This window comes from Juglans microcarpa x Juglans regia, chromosome 3D (assembly GCF_004785595.1).
Source record: "Juglans microcarpa x Juglans regia isolate MS1-56 chromosome 3D, Jm3101_v1.0, whole genome shotgun sequence".
NCBI lineage: Eukaryota > Viridiplantae > Streptophyta > Magnoliopsida > Fagales > Juglandaceae > Juglans > Juglans microcarpa x Juglans regia.
The window spans coordinates 27684456-27710935 of NC_054598.1; the positions used below are offsets into that span (position 1 = coordinate 27684456).

Here is a 26480-nt window from a genome sequence, read left to right on the forward strand (position 1 = left end):
TGGAAAAGGTTCTTTTAATAACCTTTGATCCAAACCCTATATGTGCCCTATTGACCAAAGGTTCTTTTAATAACCTTTGATGCAAACCCACTTGCTCTTTTGTTCCAATATTATTTTTGTAGAAGTGTATTTGTTTTTATTGATGATGATGATCATGAATTCAAGTGAAAGAACCAAATCAAAGCTAGGTGATCATGAAAATGTGGGTCAAAATACTGCAACTTGTTTGGTTCATATTCCAAGTGATCTTGAAGGTCTAAATACTGCAACTTGTTTGGCAGGAAACGTTGTGAAGATGCAGGAAAACGATATTTCATGGTTTGTGCAAGAGTGCTTCATAGGTGTTCGGCACCAATAGCTGGTGGTGAGGGGTGAACCAAACAAGTGTACCCAACAATTAATTGGCATACAGTCATCAGGTTTTTCTTTATCCCGACACTTGGTTCCTGTGGTTCCGAACTTCCAACTCCTCATTAATTAGATGCAAATTGTTGTTGATTATGATGTTTTTCGATATTATGGTATGCAAATATAATGTACCACTATTTCGAAATTTTGGGTTTGTCATAGCTAGTTTCATACAGATCATGAAACTAGGAATGCCTATATATAGATTACAAATATATGGTTTTTCTTATATATAGATCATCTTCAATACCTTTTTACATTAGATTAAAAATATATACTCTACTAATATCAGTTAAGATAAATATGGGGTTATTAGTTACATCTCAAATGTTGGACATTACTATTAGATAGCTAGCTAGAATTCATCATGGTTCATGTACATGATTTATTTTCCTAGATGTTTTGGTTTAGAATGTAAAAAAATGTTTTAAATATCGAACATTAATAGCAGAAAAAATGGGGCTATTTGCTGTGTTGTTCGTGTGCAACTAAATTCTCAAGAAAAATTGTCACTTTGGAGATTTGCAAATGTTGGATATTTCTTTTGCGCAGCTCATGTAGAAGGCAGTGTATCTTTGGGTGATAACACAGTTCCAGATAGCTGGAGTGTTTACTGCTCAATCACCAGGTCTGCCTCATCAATGATCGATGTGTGAAGTTACGGATCAACGTCCACCCACCACTTGTTTTCTAATTTGTTTTAACTGGATGGACATTTGTATTGTGGATGTTTTCTGTACTTTAAAGCTTGTAAGAGACATGATTAGCTGCTCCCATTTGTAGTTTAATTGCCTTCAATTAATGCACCCTATGCCAGTGTATAGTAGTAACCTTAAAGGCTGGCTGAGATACTAATGTATTGATGTATTGGATGGAAACTTGAATTTAATTTATATATATGCTATTATGGTCTTTGTATTGGATTAAAAGTACTCTCTGGTAATATTGTAAATGAGTTCTTCGACAGGAAATTAGGTACCCTAAAAAAATGATGAATTTTATATGCTGGTCCGGTAGTAGGGTCAAAAACCTATTCGCGGTGATTTCCAGGTCGCCGCGAATAAAATTTAAAAACACGATTTTTTTTTTTTTTGGCGATGACATCTGGTCGTGAAAGAGTAAAAATGCCATTTAGGATTTTGGTGGCAAAAATATTTCGATGCAAAAAGGTGTCTCTGTGAAAAACTATTCGCCCCATTGAACCATTCGCGGCAGACTTGGGGATGTGTGTGAGTCTATTGCGGCGAATTTAACTGTCGCTAGGAATAATCACGGTGATTTAATGGGACGCGAAAAATATTTGTTGCGGCGAAGCCTTTACACGCTACAAATGAGTGGGAATATATTGCGGCGACTTTCAGCTTATTAGCAAGGACGTGAAACGCTGCAACAAGATATTTGCAGCGATATGACACTTGGATTCAAATGATATTTGCGGCGTACTCAACAATTTCTACAGCGAGTATTTTCGCTACAAATAAATCTTTTTTGCATCGATTTTTCGGTTTTGCTGGGTAATATTTTAAATGAGTCAAGAATTGCGACGAACCTCTGGCGCAGCAAAAATCACTGCGAATATGTATTTGCGGTGAAAAATGGGGTTATTTACGGCAAAAGGTGGCACCGGGAAAGACCCAATTTCTTGTAGTGACATAGATGAAGTTTTTAAGGGGTTTGAATTAGATCTTTTGTGACAAAATATATCGTCTCAAGATTAGAAATACATTTAAACGGGTAAACATATGTTTGAACAGAAAGTTAACATTTATTCGAAAGGGTTAGTCTCTATTCAAATAATAATGAAATATTTTGAGTTAAGATATTTTATTAAGTTTCAAGAAATGAGAGATAAAAAGTTGAATAAAAATATTATAAAGTTAAAATTTTATTCGAATGTAATTTTTTAATATAATCTTTATTTTGTAATTTGAATTTTTTTTTTTAAGTTTGAGAAAGTTGTAATAATAATTAAAATTATTTATATTTGAGTGATACTTAACAAGAAAATATAGAATTTCTGAGAATATAATCTGAGAATAGCTAAAAACACTTATATTTCCAAACTAACCTTAATCTTGGAACATTTGAACATTATTATTATAATAAAGGGATTTTTCGCAAAGAACACTCTGGCAGTTAAAAAATAATTCTCTATTTAGAAACAATATATGTATCTAAAATTCAAACTTTCTTACAAGGAAGAATTTAAAGTCTGGATCGAGCTGGGAGCTAGCAGTAACTTGAAAACATAATTTGTTTTATATATAACCCAGCTAAAAATTGCTGCATCTCCTATAGAAATTCTTGATGGATTATTTATATGTCACGAAGATTTTCAAAACGTTCTCTTTTAAATAGGTGTATTTTATCTTATCCTTCTAACAATGATACATTATTAATGAATGATACGATATGTTTTGGCTAGATTTTCTGTGACACATTGTTTGAACGGTGTAGCTAGTCCTACAATCAAACCTCATTTTCTTGGGTCCAAAACATTTTTTTCAACCCGTTTTGAACCGAACTGCTAAATATCAAAGTCAAACCCGCTAATTTTGTGTCGTGTTCGTGTTGGGTATACGGGTGTGTCACATGTTGCCACCCATAATTTATGGTTTGAGGCCTTTTTATAATTATTTTAAACAAAAATAATAATTTTACCTTCAATAATACGTCACTCGAATAATTAAAAACAATATTAATTATTAAAGTTAGGTAGAAGTCTTGGATTCTTTTATACCGACTGAATTGTATTTTAACTGGTATATTCTTCTTTTGTAGTAATAAAGATGGGTGAATTAGTGGTTTCTAATTTCACGGATCGAAGAGTGAAATTAAAAAGAGAGGTAATATATTTCTACACAGAGAGGTACGTAGAAGTCTTGAATTTAATCGTTTGATGCCTTGGTTATGCAAAAATTTTTAAAGTGCTGGAGATAAGCAAAATTTATATCTTAATTAATATATTAAACTCCCAAAAATGTAATATTACATAACATGCTTTTATACATAGTATTTTTTTAATAATTTTTTAATTTACTTTTTTCTCTTTGTTAATAGGTTAGAAGAGTGCAACGGAGGTGGCTTCATTACCTTGGCAAAACCATAGTAACACCCTACCTACTGGAACCAAACAGGGATAGCCTAGATGGCAAGAAGTCCGTGGCGCTCTCTCAAGACGAGTTTGAACCATAACTTAGGCCTTGTTTGGATAATGAGATATTTTCAAAACTTCTGATATTTCCTTTCCCAAAATCACTGAAACACAAAACACATTTTTGTTTCAAATTTTTAGTTTTTTTATCTAATCATTACCTAATTATTATCCATATATAAAATCCAAGAAATATAATCCTACAATCAAACCTCAGTGATCTTACACGTTAATTCATTTTTCTTTGCCTGACGTCATAATACATGTAACGTCTTCATGAGCAAATTTTGTAAGAGGATTAATCTAAATTAATCCTTTGTCAAACCAAAACCAGATTTTCTGTGACACATTGTTTGAACGGTGTAGCTAGTCCTACAATCAAACCTCAGTGATCTTCCACGTTAATTCATTACATCAAAATACATATCACATCTTCATGAGCTAATTTTGTAAGAGGATTAATCTAAATTAATCCTTTATCAAACTTTTGAGACATGAAATCTCAGCAAAACCATATAACTAAGATATAACAACGTTAATCATATGGGGACGTTGGGAGAGATATTCCCCCCTGTGGCGCCCCCAACCCCATGTAAGGAGACACGGGAATCGAGATACTAGGATGGTGACAACACGGTCACGCATCCCAACGATAGTGCCAAGTGTGTGTACATGCAACAGTGTACAATAATAACGCAGCGGATAAATTTAATAAGTCAACTAAGTACCAGAATTTAGACACAATTTAAACATCAGTAAAAGTGGTTTAAAAGTTATACAGTCATTCAAAATAAATATATTACAAGTCGAAACCAAAACGAGTGATCCCAGATCACTCCTCGAGCAGAGCCGAATCCTCAGGCTCACCCTCAGCCTCATCTGCATCGAAATTTGCATTTCCATAGAACGGTACCGCAGGTAAGTATAAACCAAATAACCACGAGATAAAAACATATTAGTGCAACTAACATGCATGCATGTGATGAAATATGCTTCAGATCCAAAATATAATTTTCCCCGAAAATAAATATTTTTCAACACACCAAAATCTCATTTTGGCCCAAAAATAATACTGCGTCATTTTCCCAGAAAATGACCCAAATAAATAAAACCTCATTTTCCTAGAAAATGAATCACATAAAATCATTTTATTCAACACACGCTATTTGCCTAGAAAACAGCCCATTAATCCATTAACCAATGCACCATGATCTCCCTTAGGGATCATCTGTACGTCCTGGCTTCGTAGCGATGCCCATTTCCGTGTCCAGCGCGTTCGTGGCCAAGCATCCTCTAGCCCCCACCAGCAGAGGGGCCACAGAGTCGGCACGAGACAATCTCGTCCGATCCCATCATCGCCCAGCAACAATCCAGGGGACGTCACTCAGTATATTCCACTCCCGAGTGACCAGAGGAGCTCCACCGAGATAATGCCCCATCTCAGCTTGGGGTCGTGATACACACGCACCCAAAATCCTTTAACACATGAAAACCCAGTTTTCAATAAACACATGAACATGAATGCAATTATACGAAAATCCAGTTTCCTTTACAAACATGATCATGCGTGCAATATGCCATGTACATGAACAACACCAAACCAACAACCAACATTTCACAATACCAACCAAACACACAACTCTGTCCACAATCCATCCGACCCCCGAACGCCTCGGACTCAGTCCGGCATGTCCAACCAAATCACAATAATATGGGTTAGTGCAAAAATACATTTAAATCATGATAGTTATTTGGAAAAATACTTACAGTGCTATATAATAATTTCTGAAGGATCCCGGAAGTGCAAGAAGTGGCAACACAGCTGCAGAACAGTGCAAAATGCACTGTGGCCGTGGGTCTCAAAAATCCACTTTTGAACGGAGACAAACCAAGACCTGAAATTGATAGGGTCGGACTTAGAGAGGTCGGTGGAGCCAATGGTAGTGGTGGTTTGCCGTGGGTGGTTGCACAAATGGTGGTTTTAGGACAAAGATGTCCAAATCAGAAATGGAGATAAATAAGCTTCACCGGTGACGGATTGGAGCTGGGGTTGGGTCCATTGCGTTACTATGAGGTCGAGGATGAAGCGGTGAAGAGATGGTAGCTGGTGGTGGCGCGACGGGTGCGCGCGAGCACAAGAGGTGTCACGGCTTGGTGTTGGGCGTGGGGGCTATCGGCCGCGATGGAGGAGCTGGAAACGGAGGGAGGTGGTCACCGGCCGGTGGGGAAGCTGATGGGAGGGGCGTGTCGCGCACGGCGGCCCGACGGCGGCGGGTTGGGTGAGGAAGAAGCAACGCACGGGGAGAGAGAGGGAGGGGCGTCGCACGGTGAGAAGGAAAACAGCGGAAGAAAGAAAGAAAAAAAGAAAAAGAAAAGTGGGGAAAAGAAGTGAGGTACAATCCTCACATCTTGGGTCACAAAAATGATCCAATGAAAATGACTTTTAAACAGCAAATCAATTAAAATAATTTAAACGTAATGATACAATGAAAATAAAATAATTAAATCCAACAATCAATTAATTTAAAAAGAAGAACAATTTAAATGCATCACAATAATAAATATTAAGAAAGCATATCAAATTTAATTTCCACAATTTAAAGATCATAAAATAGATCATTTAAAATATCCGATAAATTTTAAAACAAGAGAATAAATTTTTGAATTAATAAAAATAATCCTTCAGTGAAAATACACTAAAATACGGGATGTTATACCCCCTTCCAATTGCTCCTGTTGTAGTTGCTGATTATAGGCCCATTAGTTTATGTAATGTGGCCTATAAGCTTATCGCTAAGGAAATTATAAATAGATTTAAATTAGTGTTGCCAAGAATTATTGGTGATTCTCAAAGTGCATTAGTACCTAGTTGGTTAATAACTGATAATTTCTTCATTGCTTATGAACTGGTACACTTTTTAAAGCATAAGAAAAAAGGGGAAAAAGGGTTTATGTCTATTAAGTTAGATATGAGTAAGGCCTATGATCGTGTTGAATAGGATTTTCTTAGAACTGTGATGGGAGTTATGGGTTTTTAGCAGTCCTTCATTCAGTTGGTTATGTATTATGTGCAATCAATTTCCGTTTCTATTTTGATTAATGGGGATCCCAAAGGGCCTATTTATCCTTCCAGAGGTTTGAGATAAGGGGACCCTCTGTCCCCTTATCTGTTTTTACTGTGTATTGAAGGACTTTCAGCTCTATTAAAATAACCAGGGGTTAGAGGTGAGATCTCCGGATTGAAAATTTGTAGTGGTGCTCCAAATATCAACCATCTGCTTTTTGCATATGACAATATCATCTTTTGTAAGGCTGATGTGGAGAAAAATATAAGAGTCCAAGCTGTTTTAGAAGCTTATGAAAATGTTTCTGGGCAAAAACTTAACAAGGATAGAACAACTATGGCTTTTAGTAGTAATGTAGAAAGGGGGTTGAACAAAGAGATTAAACTATTATGGAGTAATAGTGAGATTCAACAAAATGAAAAATATCTTGGGTTACATCCTTTAGTTGGTAGATCTAAGTCTAGAGCTTTCCAGTCTATTAAACAAAGGGTGTGGAAGAGGTTTCAAGATTGGAAAGAAAAATTACTATCTACGGGTGGAAAGTAAGTGTTATTGAAAGTAGTGGCTTTGTCTATCCCATCTTTTTCTATGAGTTGTTTCCTTTTACCATCAGGTTTATGCTTTGAGTTGGAGAGTTTAATGGCAAGATTCTGGTGGGGGCAAAGGCATGATGCGAAAAGAATCCATTGGATTAGTTGGGCTAAAGTGTGTGAACCAAATAGGAGGGCTATGAGTCTCTGATCAAAAGGGCATGGAAAGGCTCACTCCAATCGGGTTCAAAGGCAGATGTCACAAGAAGGGGACTTGAGAGATGTAGATATCAACTGAGAGAGTGGTATAACATCTCTAGAATTTCTCACCAACGGGCCTTAAATATCAAAACTGACCTTTTGAGATCTCTGCAAGCTTCCAATACTGGTTTGGATAATGACCACATTCGAGTTTTACAGAAGGAATTTGATGCTTCCCTAGAGGAAGTTGATCTTAAGTGGTGCCAAAGAGCCAAACAGAAATGGCTCAAAGATGGTAATAGGAATACCAAGTTTTTTCACAAATGTGCCTCGGTTAAAAAACAGAAAAATCTTATCCAGAAACTTCAAACTAAGGTGGGGCAGATCTTGACAAATCCTGATGACATTGGGGGTGAATTCCAATCAGTTTTTAGGGACCTCTTCACTTCCTTCAATCCTATTGTCCCTAACTCTCTATTGGAGAACCTCAGACCTACTGTCATGCTTGAGATGAATTTTTCCCTAACAAAGGTTTACTCTAGAGAGGAAATTGAGCTAGCCATCTTTCAAATGAACCCTCTGGGTTCCCCGGGACCAGATGGTTTCCCTGTTATTTTCTTCCAAAAGCACTGGCACATTGTTGGTGATGATGTGGTAGCTGCTGTTCTAGAACTCCTCAATACCAAGTCAGGTTTCCAAGGTATCAACCATACTTTTATCACCCTCATCCCCAAGAAGAAATCCCCTTTATTTGTCACAGATTATAGGCCCATAAGCCTATGCAATTTTTTCTACAAAATCATTGCAAAGGTTATTGCTAATCACCTAAAAACCATTCTGCCTCACTTAATCTCAGACACCCAAAGTGCCTTTGTTCCATGAAGGATGATTTCTGATAACACTGTAGTGGCTTATGAACTAATGCACTCAATGCAAAACAGAAGGACGAATCACAAAGAAGGTTTTATGGCCCTCAAGTTAGATATAAGCAAGTCCTATGATAGGCTAGAATGGTCTTTTGTACAGCTTGTGCTTCAACAGATGGGTTTTGATAAGGAGTGGATTGAGTTGATTACGCAGTGTATTCGTACTGTGTCTTACTCAATCTTACTAAATGGTTCACCTCAATCAGCCTTCAAGGGGTATACATCAAGGAGACCCTCTCTCACCCTATTTGTTTCTTCTATGCTTAGAAGTTCTCACCTTTGCATTGAATCAAATTGAACGAAAGGGCTTAATCTCTAGCTTCCTTATTACTAGAGGCTTCTTGTCTGTTAATCATCTCTTTTTTATAGATGATAGCCTGGTTTTTTGTAAAGCACAGACACAGGAATGGGGTAGGCTATGTAACATCCTCTCTTCATATGAAGCAACTTCTGGTCAAAGGCTAAATATTGAGAAGTCTTCAAGCTACTTTAGCAAGAATACAAGGCAAGAGATCCAAAAGTTATCCTGTCTACTGCTGGGATTGAAGCCTTGGGGCCCTTTGAAAGATATATGGGTTTACCTTCTTACATAGGCAAGAGTAAGTCAAGGGCTTTCTTTCCCATCCTTGACAGAATCAAAGCTCAAATGAGCAGCTGGAAAACAAACCTGCTATCCCCAGCAGGTAAGGAAGTCTTGCTGAAATCAGTCATTCAATCCATACCTACTTACTGCATGGGTATTTTTCTAATTCCCAAGGGCATCTTGAGGAACATTAATAAACTAATGCAATCCTTTTGGTGGGGGATTAGAAACCAGAATTCCAAGATGCATTGGCTGAATTGGAAGGGTCTTGGAAAGGGTAAACAGGTTGGGGGTTTGGGATTTAGAGACTTTGAAGATTTCAACAAAGCTTTATTAGCCAAGCAAGAATGGAGGCTCATCACCAATACTCAATCATTGGCCTCTCGAGTCCTAAAAGCTAAATATTTCCCTTCAACTGAATTTTCTTCTGCAAGAGTTAGAAAGGGTGATTCCTTTGTGTGGAAAAGTATTACAGCAGCCAGACCATTACTCTATGAGGGCCTTCTATGGAAGATTGGTAATGGAAACCAAGTGAAGATCTGGTCAGATCGATGGTTGCCTATTCCAATGTCTTACAAGACTCAGTGTCTTCCCAAGGTGCTCAACACAAAAGCATCTATTAGCTCTCTCATCGACCAAGACACTCACTCTTGGAACCTACCTCTCGTTCAGAGCGTTTTCATCCTTGAGGAGGCTGTTATCATTTCTATAATTCATATCAGTCCCTGTAAAAGCGATGACAAGCTGGTCTGGAGGTGCACTAAGAATGGGATCTTCTCAGTTAAATCAGCATACCATCTACTAGTCTTTGTGAATGATCTCAACAAGGGGCAAGCATCAGACTCTACTAATCATGAGGTCCTATGGAAATTGCTATGGAAGCTTAGAGTGCCAAACAAAGTCAAAATGTTTCTCTGGAGATCAGCTTGGGACATTCTTCCCACTAGAGTAAACTTGCACAAAATGAAGATTATTGATTCACCCATGTGTCCTATCTGTTTAACTCATCCAGAAAATGTGTCCCATGTCTTATGGACGTGCAAAGCAGCCCAGGATGTATGGAGTAATAGCTCAAGAAGGTTACAGAAAAGTAGGATTGAGGAGGCACCTTTTTATGAATTGCTTACAGAGCTTCTATCCACACTTCCTTTAGAGGAACACACTAAGTTAGCTTTCACAGCTAAGGACCTTTGGTACAGAAGGAACAAGTTTAGATTTAAGTCCAAATTTGCTTCACCACAATAGGTCTTAAATCTTGTCTCCACTAGTATTACAGAGTTGGATGAGTTGGAAAGGAACTACAGAAGATAACTTCTCAGAATCAACCCTAGCCAAGTGGTGTAAGCCTCCAACCAACTGTTACAAATTAAATTGGGATGCAGCCAGGAACAAGGTAAACTGCAGGGTTGGAATTGGGGTGTCAATCAGAGATTGGTTTGGCCTTGTGACAGCAACTCTCAAGAGCCCCTTTACTCTTTTCCTGACACACTTCTGGGAGAAACACTTGCTGCTTTGCAAGTAGTGCAGTTTGGCATTGAGATTGGACTCAACAATGTCATTTTTGAAGGGATTCAAAACAAGTGGTAAATGGGATAAATAATTCAGTTGAAGATTGGAGCACGGTGGGACTGATTTATCAAGACATCAAGAAATTATTAGGCACTTACCTCTCTTAGTCTGTTTGTCATGTACTTAGACAAGCCAATAAAGTGGCGCATTATCTGGCTAAAAGTTCTCCAGACTTATCTGAGGACTCAATTCATGTAGAGGATTATCCTCAGTGTATTCACAATCTCCACTTTTGAGATATTAATATGAAGTTACCTATCTCTCAAAAAAAAAAAAAAAAAAAAAAAACAAGAAGGGGTATGAGATTTAAAGATCTCAGAAATTCCAACCTTGCTCTCCTTGAAAATAAAGGTCGGAGGTTATTGTAGGATGATGACTCAATTCTTCACAAGTTGCTTAAAGCTAGGTACTTCTCAAAATCTAGGTTCTTTGATGCTAATTTGGGTTATTGTCCATCCTATACTTGGATAAGTATATGGGACGCTAACAAGTGGGTGAAGGAAGGATGTAGATGGCGCATTAGGGATGGAAAGTCAGCTCACTTATGGATAGATCAATGGCTACTAAATCATAGATTATTAATGGAGGAAGACAGTCTTGTTGGGTAGAACAATGATGATGTTGTTGCTACTATTATTGATGAAACAACTGGATGGTGGAACATACAAAAGATTAGATCTCTCTTTAATCCAATAATTGTTGCAGAGATTTCTAAAGTTGTTATCTGTCCTGGTAATGTAGCAGACAAAAGGATTCGCAGCTATGGGAGGTCTGGGTCATTTTCAGTAAAGAGCTGCTATCGTTGTATTTCCACTCAAGGAAGGGGTTGTAATGCCGAATCTTCAAGTATGAGCAAGCAAAAGAGATTGTGGAAAGTATTATGGAAGATGCAGGTCCCAAACAATATTTGCCAACGAAGGAAAATTTGCTAAAGAAAAGGGTCTTAACTGATGGCTTGTGTAGCCTTTGCGCATTGTCACAAGAAGATATGCATCATGCTTTCCTTAGTTGCCCTCAGATTAAGGAGGAATGGAAAGAGTATTTTCCTTTTCTGCCTAGCAACACTAGCTTAAAAGTTTTTTACATAGCTTTGAAGCTAGTAGAAGACAACAAAGCTGATAAACTAGATTTATATTTTAGTTTAGTTTAGGCCTCCTGGTACAGAAGAAATAAGGTGGAATTTGAAGAAGTGTGGCTGAGTCCAAAATATGTGATTAATCATGCTATAGGCCTTATGAAGAGTTTTAAATTAGAAATTAAGGTTAAAACTAATGTGCAGTTGAGACCTCACTTCAGTTCAAATCCACCTCCTATTTTAGTGTTAAAGCTAAACACAAATGGGGCTATGTTTGAAGATTTGCAAAGAGCATGTGTGGGAGCTATTCTAAGAGATGCAAATGGCAAAGTGCTTATAGCTGCATGTAGAGCAGAAAATGAAGTGGAGCATCTAGAAGTGATTGAGTTATTGGCAATATTCTGAGGATTGCAGCTATGTTCTACTATGGGCATCTCACATATTATTGTTGAGAGTGATTGTTTGCTTCTTATTCAATCTCTTCAAAATGATAATATGGGTGATTCTTTGTTAGGTGTACTATTTACAGAAGTTCAAAGGCTTAAGCATTGTTTGTTTCCTGTTCCTTTAATCGTGGTTATAGGAAAGGAATAAGGCTGCTCATCTACTTGCCCGTAATGCTTGGAGAGTTGAGAATATTCAAATGTGGTGGGATTGTATTCCAAACTTTATTTATCAAGTTACTTTGGCTTGATCAATGTCTATAATCGTTTTCTCTAATGAAATGGATGGATGATTTCTTATCAAAAAAAAACCATGCCCTTGTTTATGTTTCTTGCTGGGACTAGGTAATCATAGAGAGTAGGGCCTTCACAAACACTAATCATTTTTCAAATCTTTGAAAAACAACAAATTAATGCAAACAATTTTTCTTTTTATTTTTTTATTTACTTTTAAAATTTGGAGAGAATATTCTTGTACTAAAATAAAGATATGCAAGGTACAAGTCACACAGAGAACCTAATGAAGCATAATGACATGCACATGCCACCAATTATCAAGACCCATGGGCCCTTGGCAAAGAAAATCTACTGGTAGATCCATCCTGCTCAGTGTCCACATCATTGCTTGGGAAATGTTCAGTGAATGCTAGGCTTTTTCAGGCGATAATTGTTGCCGAAAAAGTAATATTTTGCGACTGCCGCATACAACATTATTTTGCGAGCTTGGAGGTTCTGGAAATAATCAGAAATAATTATTTTGCGACTGATTTATGGCTCTCTCTTGCAACTTAATGTTGCCCAAAAAAATCATTTTTCCTTGTATTGAACCCTAGAGGGATGGAGTCATGTAAGCCTTGTTTTCAATAAATGTTAGGATGCTCACTTGAATTCTCAATCATCTTTAGACAGCGTGCTCAACTAGACCTCATATCTAGACTGTACTATCAGATTCTTAAGAGCATAGAGGCAAGGTTCATCTATCTCTCGATCGAGTAAGAAGATATGAGCTTAACAGATGCATGAAGTAGATCTATAAATTAATTTTAATATATGGTCCAAACAAGTATTTTAAATGTTAGCCTAAAAAAAAATTAAAATTTTAAACATCAATATCTAAATCTTTTTTCTCAAAGCGATCAACCCAAACAAATTATTAAAGTGTGTTTGAAATGTGTTTTTTTCATCTAGTTAGTCAGTTAAAGCTATTGTTTTGTATGCTCTGACCCCCGCATAATATTCCCATAACCAAACAACTTGCCCTGTGCTTACCTCATGATTTGATGATCTACTTCTTTACACTACAACAAAAATGAGTTTTTGTGACGGTTTTGTAAATGTTATAGTGTCCAAACCGTCACAAAAAATAGTTTTCTATGACAGTTTGTGGAAATCATCACTGAAGACAACTGTGAAATTGCATTACGTTCGAACGTATACATATTAATGTTTGAATGTTCCTTGTACATGTGAACATGGAGGCTATTTACGTGCGAACATGAAAATATTTGGCGCCAACGTTCCAACGTTTGTGATTCACGTTTGAACGTTAATTGATTTAGTATTAAAGTTGAATATTTCAAATTAAAAAAGGTTGAGAATTGAAGTACAGTTATTTAACATTAAAGTTAGATAAGCTAAAATTAAAAAAGATTGAGAATTGAAATTAAAAAACAATAGATATATTAAATAATATTGTTCATTACATATAATAAAAATAAAGTAAAAAATATGATAGAAGTTTGTAAACAACACTCAGATCAACGTGTTGTTCACAAATCATGTTGTTGTGCGAAACTCCTCAATCAATATAATGACCTTCTCGTTTAGTACATCGACACGATGGGAAATCTGTTCGAACTTTTGGACGTATTCATTAAACGTTTGGACGTAAAATTTATGAAAATAGCGTTTGAATGTAAAAAATTAACGTTCGAACATATAAGCCTTAACGGCTATGTAATCGAAACGTCATATGTTCGAACGTCTTGGTGAAACATTCGAACGTTATGAGACAGAATTTCCTAAATAATTTGATTGGAATCAAATTACTCTCCCTAATGAATGACAATTAGATTAATTGATTTTTTTGAATTTGTGAGTGCTAGTTATATTTCTAAAGTTTAGCAATATGTTTATATATGTTATTGTGATTATTGTTTGTGAATTTTATAAATAGTTTGTGAGTTTATGGTGTTCATTGATGAATTAATATGAGTATAAATATTGTTGTGAGAATATTGTGAATATGTTGTGATATGGATTTAAAATATTGTGATTATTGTTTTTGAATTTTTATTGAATATGTTTAATAAGAAAATTATAAGTTTATGATCTTAATTTAAGTAAAGATTAAAAACATTTAATATACAGATAATATGAAGTTTAATATTTAACATGGAGTAAGTATATATAATATATTCATACTAATTTAGTTAGAATATGATTATTATTCAAATTATAAGTATAGTGTAACTTATGTCTTAAAACAAATAAAAAAAAGAGTATATAACTTAACTATATATAAAGTATAATACTTTTTTCATATAGAAGGAGATCAAAGACGGGGCTAGCTATTGGATCAGTAAATAGCAAAGTGCATTTTTTTGGGGAGGATCGATCCATTTTATTTTCAAAGTAACGTTCAAACATCCTCCATGATTGTGCATGTTACAAGTAATAAATATATAAAAGACCGACTAGCTAGATAGCTTGGTGATCACGTTATAGTTGCGTACCTTCATTTGTTGCGTTTGTGGCTATGAAGTGGGTCGTACGTATCCTCAGACATCGAGATAGGTGTCCATTAAGTGGTAGCCCCATCCGTACTGCAACAGCTGATAGTCGTTGAAAGTCAGGAATATTTATGAACGGTATGAAACTGGGTTGGATGAAGTTGAAAGTCATACAAATTATGACCCTCCGATAATGTGATTCAAGAAAATCATTACTATATAGTATTTATATAGTGCATTATATATATATATATAAGTTTTGTTGTTCGTTTTATTAATTATATATTATTGATTTATATATATGGTATAGTATATATACTATATTATTATGTTTTCATCTAAAGTATTATGCTATCATACTATATATATATATATAATATAGTATATATACTACACTATAATATAGTTTATAATGTAGAATTTATGGAGTAACAAAGAATATCTCGAACAACTAGGTTGTATGAAATAAGAAAATAGTGAGAAGAAGTTGATATTTTTTTCAACTTTAAAAAAAAAAAAAAGAATTATAATGAAGAGAAATATTGTGAGTATCTAGAAAATAATACGTATATATAACTATTATATTAAGGAATACTAACTATTGAATACAAATTTACGCCCGACCATGATTTTTTAACGTTTGAACTTTAATAATGTATTCCTGCTGTATTTTTTATATCTGTTAGGAAGGGTACGTTCGAACATTTCAATTATAACGTTCGAACATTAAACTAAAAGTGCGGGAAATATCCTGCTCGATTAAGGTATCTATGTGATGATCTAAATGTTCGAACGTTTATACTGTACGTTCGAATGTTAGTGACTGAAAATCACTAGAAAATTATAATGTTCGAACGCCAAATTTTTGAACGTTCGAACGTTAGGAAATTAGTGCGGGAAATTTTCCGCTCGATTATGGTAACTCTTTGATGATATGAACGTTCAGCGTGCAAGTTGTACGTTTGAACGTTAGTCAATGAAAATCTATGAATGTTCGAACGACAAATTTCTTAACGTTCGAACATAAAAATAAAAGTACGGGAAATTTCCCGCTAGATTTCATGCTCTGTCATACGAAGGGTACGTTCGAACATTTATATAAAACGTCCTAACGCAGAAAAATTATCCTATTTTCTTACGTTCGTACGTCATATTAAAATTGAGCGGGATAATATAACGTTCGTAAGTACAACTTAAACGTTCGAACGTCTGGTCTAATAATTTTAGACTTAATGAATACACGCACGGGAGGAAACGGCTCATTTCTGCTTCTCCCTTGCACGCAACAGAGAGAGAGTTGAGCGAGAGTCTCCTGTAGGAGAGAGAGAGAGGGTTGAGTGAGAGAGGGACGTGAGTTAGGGAGAGCGAGAGTTAGAGTGAGAGAGTTTTGGTAAGAAAAAAATATTGAGTTTTTGTCTTCTTTTTTTTTAATTTTATGATATTTTTATTGTGTTTTTGTTATATAATACAAAATAATAAATTAGTGTTGTATTTTTTTGAAGGATTGGTTGTTTTGGCAAGTTGGAAGCTTTGGATTTGTAAGAGGATATTGTGAGTGCTAGGTATATTTCTAAACTTTAGCAATATGTTTATACATTTTATGATTACTCTTGAAATATTGTGATTATTATTTGTATAGTTTTTTTTTATAATAAGAGATCACATTTCATTAATATAGGACATACAACTTTGACTTAAACAAGTCAGTTACAAACGTTAATAGCTCCCCAGCACACTTTCGTGGCTGACATGGTCTAGCCCAGGCGACAGAACTCTAAAGACCTAAGTCTAAGAGATCCATCTTGCATATCTCTGTCCCGGCAGAGTAAACAGTAACCAGGTGACAAAACCCCTATCCCGACTACGCGAAGTAGGGTGCACTAACCCCATATACCTCCTAGGCGGAGAGGGGGGATCACACCATTCAGACCAATGTCTGAAGGGACAAAATGTTTGGATTTTTTTTTTTTTATTATACAGGACACTAAAATACAAAGAAAACAACTGCAACAACAGAAAGGAAAAGGCTCCAAGCAGCTGCGGAGGCGCTTGCAGTACACGCGCCGCCCTGGGAGAAAACCGACGCCCGATCATGGAGGTTCCGAACTCACAGAACCCAGCGACGCCGCGCATGGAGATGGCAGAGGGCCTCCCGACGGCGCGAGAAAGCCACTCGCTAAACGCCTCTGATTCTACTGACCGCACGTACGAGCAACTCGCCGCTCCGTTTGGCGCCGCCTTCGGTAGTCTTGAGGATCGGCGGTTGGGCAATGCCATGGAGAGGCACATGCTGATTTATGGTCGCCGGAAGCACCAGATCCACGATTCTCCCTTATTTAGCCTGCAAAACACAAAAACAAAAATGGAGTACTACCCAGAGGGGACGGGGTTGGAAGACAAGGAGGGAGGGGGAAGGAGTCGGAGCTCCCACCTCCTCGAGCCAGATTTGAAACAAGCGCTTTGAGGGAGACGAGAGAGAGAGAGAGAGAGAGGGGTTCGACTATTGTTTGTATAGTTTGTGAATAGTTTGTGAGTTATTGTGAATATGTTGTGATATGGATTTGAGATATTGTGATTATTGTTTGTGAATTTTGTTTGAATATGTTATCATGTTTAGAAATATATTGTCTTTAGGTTTTGTTAATACATAGTTATTGCTTACTCAAGTTTAGGAATATGTTAATACATATTGTTATCATTTTATGCTTACCCTTGAAATAATTATGATTATTATTTGTGAATTTCGTGTGAATATATGTTTATATGGTTAGAAATATATTGTGTTTAGTTTTTTGTATTTATGTGAATTTTTTATATAATAATTTCTTTTGTGTTTTTTAAATTTGTTCTTTGAGAAGAAAATTATAAATTTAGGATTTTAATTTAAGTAAAGATTAAAAACATTTAATATACATTTAATATGAGATTTAATATCTAACATTTAATCAGTATATATAATATATTCATACTAATTTAGTTAGAATATGATTATTATTCTAATTATAACTATAGTATAAAACTTGCTTTTAAAAAAAGAAAAAAAAAAGTATATAACTTAACTATATATAAAATATATATATACATACAATAACTATAATTAATAATTACTTATTAAATATAAATAACTCACTCAATTAAAATTATATAATAACATTTGAAATTAAGTATAACAATTAAAATTATACTTTAAGAATGATAATAATTAAAATGTTATAATAACATTTGGAATTAAGTTTAACAATTAAAATAACGCTTTAAGAATTATAATAATTAATATTATATTATAACCTTTGAAATTAATTATACCAATTAAAATAACTCTTTAAGAATTATAATAGTTAAAATTATATAATAACATTTGAAATTAAGTATAACAATTAAAATGATACTTTAAGAATGATAATAATTAAAATGTTATAATAACATTTGGAATTAAGTATAACAATTAAAATAACTCTTTAAGAATTATAATAATTAATATTATATTATAACATTTGAAATTAAGTATAACAATTAAAATTATACTTTAAGAATGATAATAATTAAAATTATATTATAATCTTTAAAATACTCTTTAATAAAAAAGTCTTGTACCTACCAAATACATATAGTTGGAATAAATATACTTATTTATTATAAACTAAAGAGTAAGTAAATAAGGATCCAATAAATGCTTATATAAATATTATATACTTATTGTCTATATAAATAAATAACTCACTCAATTAAGTATAACAATTAAGATTATAATTGTGGAATGATAATAATTAAAATTACATAATAACCTTTAAAATTATATATAACAATTATAATAACAATTATATAATAACAACGAGGCAGAATGATCTTGAAGAAATGTCTATCAATTTGCTTGACTGTCATTGTCTCTCCAGCCTTGATTACTCTCTTCCGGTCTTGACAGTTACTAATTGAGAGTTGTCAAGACTGGAGAGTCTATGACAGTTAAGCAATTAGACTAAAATATAGACATTTCTTCAAGATCATTCGCCCTCGTATCTACTCATGATACAAAACTTGTGAATATAATCTTTCATCTCTCTCTAGTTTAACAATATAACATGTAATACTATTTGTTTGACAATCTAGACACAGAACATAAATATATTGTTTGTAGTGCTTTTTTATAGACGCGTGTGACATTGCATAAATAACCTTAGACTCGTTTGGGAATTAGTGTACATTTATGTGTTCACTAATTCCTGAATTGTCCAGTGTGGACAGTTTGAGATTATATTATCTATATTGCACATTTTTGTTACTCCTACTTTCCACGTTTAATATGAAGTTTCGGTGTCTTCCTCTTCTGTTCTTCGGGTAACTATTCGTAGGGTCACAATCCCTCTATTTGAACATGTATATTTGGAGAACTATGGGGAGGTGCTGCCGAAATTCCTACTAACATGGAAAGTAGTAGAGTGACGAGATTTGTGCAATATGGATAATATAATTTCGAATGGGATAGGACCAACTACCTTATCAAAAAAGCAACTTCGTATTGGAGCATGACATGCATGTGAATTTTCTATGTACGTGTTATTAATAGATAGCTGCTTTTAGAAATGGACAAAAGTTGGATATGTCTGAGCGATAGACTTGGAAAGGATTACATACTCTATGCGCATGGAGTAGGAACCTTCATTGATTTTGCACGGGCCTCTACTAATTGTCGTGGTTACATTAAGTGTCCATATCGAGGGTGTAAAAATTTGTGTGTGATAGGGTTGGATGAAGTAGAAAGTCATATATTTGTGAATGGTATGGATCTAAGGTATACCTGATGGGTACTGCATGGTGAGCCGTATGAACAGTTAGCAGATGTATTGGTCGATCATCATAATTATTTGCAGCACATGGATGATGATTATGAGCAGGATGAGATGGAGGAGATGTTGGGTGACATTGGAGTGGAGATATTTATGGATGAGGTTGACGACAATATCTCAAGTGGCGGAAGGACTGATTGTGATAATTTCGCTTCAATGTGGGAAGATGCAAAGCGCGAGCTTTATCTAGGCTGTACAATACATTCAAAAATGTCGTTTATTGTTCGGTTGCTTCACATTAAGTCATTGTGCAGGATGTCGACGAAAGCAATAAACATGGTATTGGACTTATTTAACGAGGTGCTTCCCGAAGGGTCTGCATTGCCCAAGAACTTTTATGAAGCGAAACAGTTGAGAAAGGAATTAGGATTTGAGTACAAGTCCATACATGCATGCAAGAATGATTGTGTTTTGTTCTGGAATGAGAACGAGGAGAAACAAACATATTCTGTATGCGGAGAGTCGAGGTGGAAGGGTAAGAAAAACGTGCCGGTTAAGGTGTTGCGGTATTTTCACTTCAAACCTAGGTCACAAAGACTATATATGTATAAGAAAACAGATCATGATATGAGGTGGCACGAGGAGAAAAGAGTTAAGAATGACACATATATGAGGCACCCAGCTGATTCACTTGCGTGGCAGTCATTCGATAATCAATATCCAGAGTTTGGATAGAAGCTCGGAACGTGCGCCTGGGACTCACAACAAATGGATTCAACCCTTTTGGGAATATAAGTACAAGTTATAGCACTTGGCCCGTAGTATTGATTCCTTACAATCTTCCACCATGGAGGTGCGTGAAGACCCCAAACTTTTTGTTAACTTTACTCATCCCTGGCCCGAGATCACCTGGGAATGACATTGACGTATTCATGCAGCCGTGGATTGAAGAGCTGAAAGAGTTATGGGAAACAGGTGTTAGAACTTATGATGTATCCATGTCGACATCTTTTCAGATGCATGCTGCGGTAATGTAGACTATAAATGATTTCCCGGCATATGGGAATCTTTCCGGCTAGAGTACGAAAGGGAAGTTAGCGTGTTCGACGTGTAATAAAGAAACTACTAGTGAGTGGCTAAAATATTCTCAGAAGTTGTGTTTCATGGGTCATCGACATTTTCTACCAGGAAATCATGCCTGGAGAAGAGAACGTACTAAGTTTGATAGGAAAGTAGAGGATAGAATTGCACCAAAAGAGTTGTCTGGGGAAGAGATAATGGAACAACTGCAACATGTTAAAGTGAACAATTTTGGCAAAGGTCGGGGAAAGAACAAAAGAAAATGAGGCGCACTAGAATTGAATTGGACAAAGCGTAGTATTTTTTTTGACTTGCCGTATTGGTCATCCTGCATGTTGTGACATAGTTTGGATGTAATACACATAGAGAAGAATATTTGTGATAATATACTGGGTACATTGATGAGTATTAACAAAAAGACAAAAGACACGATCAAGACGAGAAAAGATCTTGAGAGAATGGGAATTAAACATAATCTATATTTGCTGGTGGAAGGCAATAGGGTGATCATGCCACATGCATGTTTTACGATAACCAGGGAGGAGAGGATGGATTTCTGCAAATGGTTGCAAGGTGTGAAGTTGCCAGATGGTTATGCTTCAAATATTGGTAGATGCGTGAGTCCTGATGACTAGAAAATCAGTGGATTGAAAAGTCATGATTGTCACGTATTTTTGCAGAAGTTATTACTTGTGGGAATTCGTGGGAAGATGACATCTAATGTATATATCGCCATATCTGAACTATGTATGTTTTTTAAGGATTTGTGCGCTCGGGTAGTAAATCGAGATGTATTGTCGAAATTGGAAGAAGACATTGCTACTATACTATGTAAATTTGAGCAGATCTTTCCACCATCATTTTTTGATGTCATGGTCCATTTAGCAATAAATTTACCGCGAGAGGCACTTTTGGGTGGATCAATGCAGTTCCGTTGGATGTATCCAGTTAAAAGATATTTGGGTCGACTGAAGCGCACTGTTGGGAATAAAGCCAGAGCTGAAAGTTCAATAGCAGATGCCTATATACACGATGAATGGTTAACATTTTGCTCTCTATATCTTCATGGTGTTGAGATAAGATTTAATCGTCAAGAGTGAATTGCTGATCTTGCTGCTCCGCTTCCTCGTGAGCTATCAGTGTTTTCCCAAAATGTATGACCCTTGGGTGCACAAACGGGTTACGATTTAATTGATGGAGAGTTGGGTAAAGTTTGGTGGTATGTGCTAAATAATTGCCGGGAGATTAATGATTATCTCAGGTATGTCATTCCATGCTTTGAATAATTATAGTTTTCTTAAAATTAACTATAATTGTTGTGCTAAAAATATATTACTTTTGCAACATGTTATAATAGTAAGCACATGGACAAACTTAGGACGAAAGGCGTAGAAAATATAGAGGCAAGACACGAGAAAGAATTTCCCGGATGGTTTGAAGAACGTGTATGAACTAAAATTAAATATATGTTATATTTTGAAATTTTTAACTCTGGATAATGAAATAATAAATATATACAATTTCAATTTTTAGATTTTGGAACAACGTGCTCATGATCCCGGATCAATTTCTTCTGAATTGTATGCATTGGCCCGTGGTCCCTCAAATAGAGCACTTCGATACACTGCATGCACGGTTCGAGGTTATAGATTCCATACTCTGGATCATGAACGTAATAGAAAGACTCAAAACTGTGGTGTTGGTCGAGGGGAGTCATGGAACAGATGATATTGACTATTATGGTGTCATACGTGATATTATCGGATTGAAATATCTGGGTGGGTCTGTAACATATGTCTTTAAATGTGATTGGTAGGATCTAGGAGGTGGTCAGGTTTCGATACATAGGAATAATCACTTTACGAGTGTCAATATTGCATCTAAATGGTACGAAAATGATCCATTTGTATTGGCTTGTCAAGCTACCCAAGTCTATTACTTGGTTGATCCAATGAAAAGTGCTGATGAAGATAGTGGAGAGATAACTTGGCGAGTCGTACAAAAATTTGTCCCTCGAAATATATATGAAGCAGGAACGAGTCCAGATTACGAGAATAGTGGAGATGAAGATCATGACACTCCGATTGTAGAGGCATACCAAGAAGATGGAGAGAGTATTAACTTGTTTGTTGACCTCGGTGCACTCGAGTTGCTCCCCTTGTGTAGAGATGATGTCCCACCCGTCTATCTCAACCCGTCTGTATTAAATGATCATTCAATTCAAGTAAGTGAGAAGGAAGATGAAGAGGAAGAGTCAGAAGATGAAGACGAATCAGAATCTGGACAGGAGGTGTATAAGAACAATGAAGAAGAGGTGCATGATGATGATGAAGATGTTATTGATGGAGATTCTGAAACAAGCATGAAAAATTCATCCGAAGATGAAGAATAAAAGTACTAAATATTTAATTCATATAGGTGACTATAAAATATCTTGAATTTTCATAATTTCTTCTAATTAATTTTCTTTGATAGAATTAATTATTTTCAAGAATGCCGCCAAAACGACAACGAAGAAATGTGCCTCCGCCAAGTAAAAATCCTGAACCCATTGAGGACTTCCCACTCGAGGAATCCGTTCCTGAAGATCAAGTTAACACAGAAGAGAACAACAGCCAGTCGATACCTACCAGTAAGGAAATATTGCGTTGATAATTAATCATATAGTTAATACTTTTGTCTCAATAACTATAAAATTTATAATTATACTATCTATTATCATGTAGTTGACGCATCTGCATGTCGCGGTCGTGGCTATACACGTGGCATCTCTCTTGAAAAAAATGGAAGACACTGAAAACTGAAGATCACAATTCCTGATAATTCCACTGGAGGAGTGGATGATAGTGCAGCAGCACTTTCTTTCTATATTGGCACAGTAGTTCGAGCTTATGCTCCATTTTATGTGCGCTCATTGCGAGATGTTCCGAATGAGATTAAGGACCACATTCGAAGTCGTGTGCTGGTGAGTTTACTTTGAGAGTACATTTTTTTCACCTAGATTAGTATATCATATTTTTCATCTGATTCCCTTGTTAGGATGAATTCGACCTCGACTTTGGCCGTAGCGAGAATTTGAGAACCGTGAATGAGTTGATGGCTACACTATTCCGACGTCACAAAGGACGATGTCATGACCACTTCAAGAAGCTTGAGACGTTAGAAGTTAGATGATTGGAGAAAGTGTTGTGATCTTGTCGCATCTCCAGATTATCAGGTCTTTTATATTTATATCTTTTAATTATTTACATTTATATTCGTTCTATATATTATATGTATACATATTACAATTAACATTTTTAATATATTTTGTAGCACTTGAGTTCTACAAATGCATAGAATAGATCTGCTCTAACTGTTCACCATCATGCCGGTTCAAGGTCATTCCACCGTCTTGCTGAAAAAATGGTAATTAAAAAAATTTTAGATTTCATTTATTTTCCTGATATTCTTTTATTTAAGTATTAACATTATATTTTTAAAATTGCTAATGTCGCTTTGTTAGAAACGTAATGATCCTGAAAACTTTTCTCTCATTCATATTTATGCTGCTACTCACACTAATGAGCATAGTGAGTGGATGGATCCTGTCACTGCAGATAATTATGTAAGCAGTGTTAATTTTGTTAAATAAATTATTTATGTAACATTTGAATAATTTATTTTTTATTTCTATTTCTTTTAATACATTACTAATTATTTACGATCATTACCTTTCAAATTACAGGAAAAAATTATGGAGATGCAGTCGACTTCTGAGAAATCCTCTCCTAGTGACATAGACATATTCAAGCAAGTGCTCGGGCCGCAGTCTAGTATGTCAAGAAGTTTGGGACGATCTATCAAGCATAGATGTTCATCCTCCTCAACCTCATCGACTTCACAAATTAATAATCTTACGGCAGATTTAGAAGCTGCACGGCGTGAGAATGAGTATATGAGGTCAAGACAGCAAGAGTTAGAGTCTCTCTTAGAATGACAGTCTCATTTAGAGACGCGTTTGCAGGACCAACAGAGAGACCAAGAGGAAAGAATACGCAGTGAAGTGCAAGTGCAAGTGCAACGGGAGATGATGGTGCAAATGGAGCATGTTATGTCGTTGCAACAGAATTGTGGTGGGCGAGGAAAAAAGAAGAAATAAATTTGTCTTTTGTAGTGGTGACTAGTTTTAATATCTAATTTCAAAATTTTATAAGATATTATTAGTTTTTAATTGATGGTATGTAATATGATGAAATAATTAATATGTTTTTAAATTTTATGAAATTAGTATATCTGATCTGTACATTCGAATGTAAAGTAAAAACGTTCGAACGTGAATACATATTGTGTATCCTAACATTCGAATGTCGGCCTCTACGTTCGAACGTGCTGACCCTCAAACGAACAAAACGTTCGAATGAGTCAACGATTAACGTTCCAACAAACCTCTGAATGTACCACTTGCATTCGAACGCTCATTTGTTTACATTCGAAATAACGTCCAAACGTTAACGCTTACGTTTGAACATTAGTCCGTTTACGTCCGAACGAAATTTTGAACGTTTATTCTAATTAACGTTTGGACGCATAAACGTTCAAACGTAAATATGATACGTTCGAACTATATTCAACGAACGTCAACTTCTCTCATTCGAACGCCAATCGGTCGGGTTACCGTTCGAACGTTTAATTTGACGTCCGAACGTGACTTTCTGTGATAGTTCTCAATCGTCACAAAAAATGGAACGTTCGAACGTTCTACCAAACAGAACACCTCCAACCATCACTAAAAATTGTTTTTGTTACGGTTGAACAGTAAACCGTCATCAATTGTTTTCTGTGACGGTCGTGGCGACGGTTACAAACTGTCACCAAATATCTTTAGTGACGGTTTCCCATTTTTTTGTGACAGTTTTCTCTGTCACAAAAGACACATTCTGTTGTAGTGTACCCTCCATTGGTGCAAGGCAGTTTATCTTATTTGTGGATTGATATCGACACACTTTCCAAAGGAACCCTCAACATTGTCATGGGTATTAAGGTTTTCTCTCTTTTGAACAATCTTGGACCGATGCATTAGAGTGGATCATTTACTCATCCAAGTTACATGAATTGCCATGATACTTCTTAAATTTCGCATATTTTACAATTGAATGATACACATGCTTTATTTTCAAGTGTGATTATACGCAAACATTTTCAAGATAAGCCTAAAGTCAAGTTAAGTTCTGTTTCAATGCAATGTTTTATGAACGTTTTCCGAGTGATGATGTGGACACCGAGCAGGATTGAAGACTAAGAGTAGATTTACTTTGCCAAGAGTCTTCATAATTGGTGGCATGTGCAAGTCATGATGCTTCATTAGGTTCTCTGTATAGCTTGCACCTTGGTTATCTTTATCGTTACAATGTTTATTAAAGATTTGAAAAATGATTAGTGTTTTTGAAGGCCCTCCTCTCAATGACTACCTATCCCTAAAAAACATAAACAAGGGCAAGGTTAATAATAGCATAGAGGAGGTACTAGCTAGGGAACTAATACATAGAAATGGAATAAAGATGAGAGAAAGAAAGACATGAAGGGATGAGTTTTAGAAAGTGACGTATTTTCAACTAACCAGAAACTTAAAATAAAGCTTGTTTTCGACAACTTTTTTTTTTGTGCAATTTTAAATGAATTATGAATTTGTCTCGTTCTTAGTTTCTTGTCTTGATTGTTGGGTTGCTCATGTACTGTTGTGAGAGTACTATCGATATTCGCTTATCCATATACCATTGCAACTTAAATATATAACGGCTAATTTGTGTAAAAAAATGGTCTACATTGGCTTAGCCTTAGTTCAACAAATATGTAAGACATTGTAACAGTAGGCAAACATTATTCCATCTTTTTTTTTTTTCTCTCACCTCTTTTTATTTTCATTTGCTTTTCTCTCCCTGCGTCTTTTG

At 35.5% G+C, this 26480-nt stretch overlaps 1 protein-coding gene across 1 annotated transcript in view; it reads left to right on the plus strand.

Annotated features, from left to right (window-relative positions):
- LOC121255185 overlaps positions 1-17150 on the plus strand; it is a 28559-nt gene extending 11409 nt beyond the window's left edge. The window contains exons 3-7 of the mRNA XM_041155461.1: positions 7350-8058; positions 8266-8500; positions 9095-10060; positions 10250-10450; positions 16667-17150. Of these exons, the coding sequence (XP_041011395.1) occupies positions 7350-8058; positions 8266-8500; positions 9095-10060; positions 10250-10450; positions 16667-17150 (2595 nt within the window). The remainder of the gene's footprint in view (positions 1-7349; positions 8059-8265; positions 8501-9094; positions 10061-10249; positions 10451-16666) is intronic.
- Positions 17151-26480: the final 9330 nt, after the last annotated feature.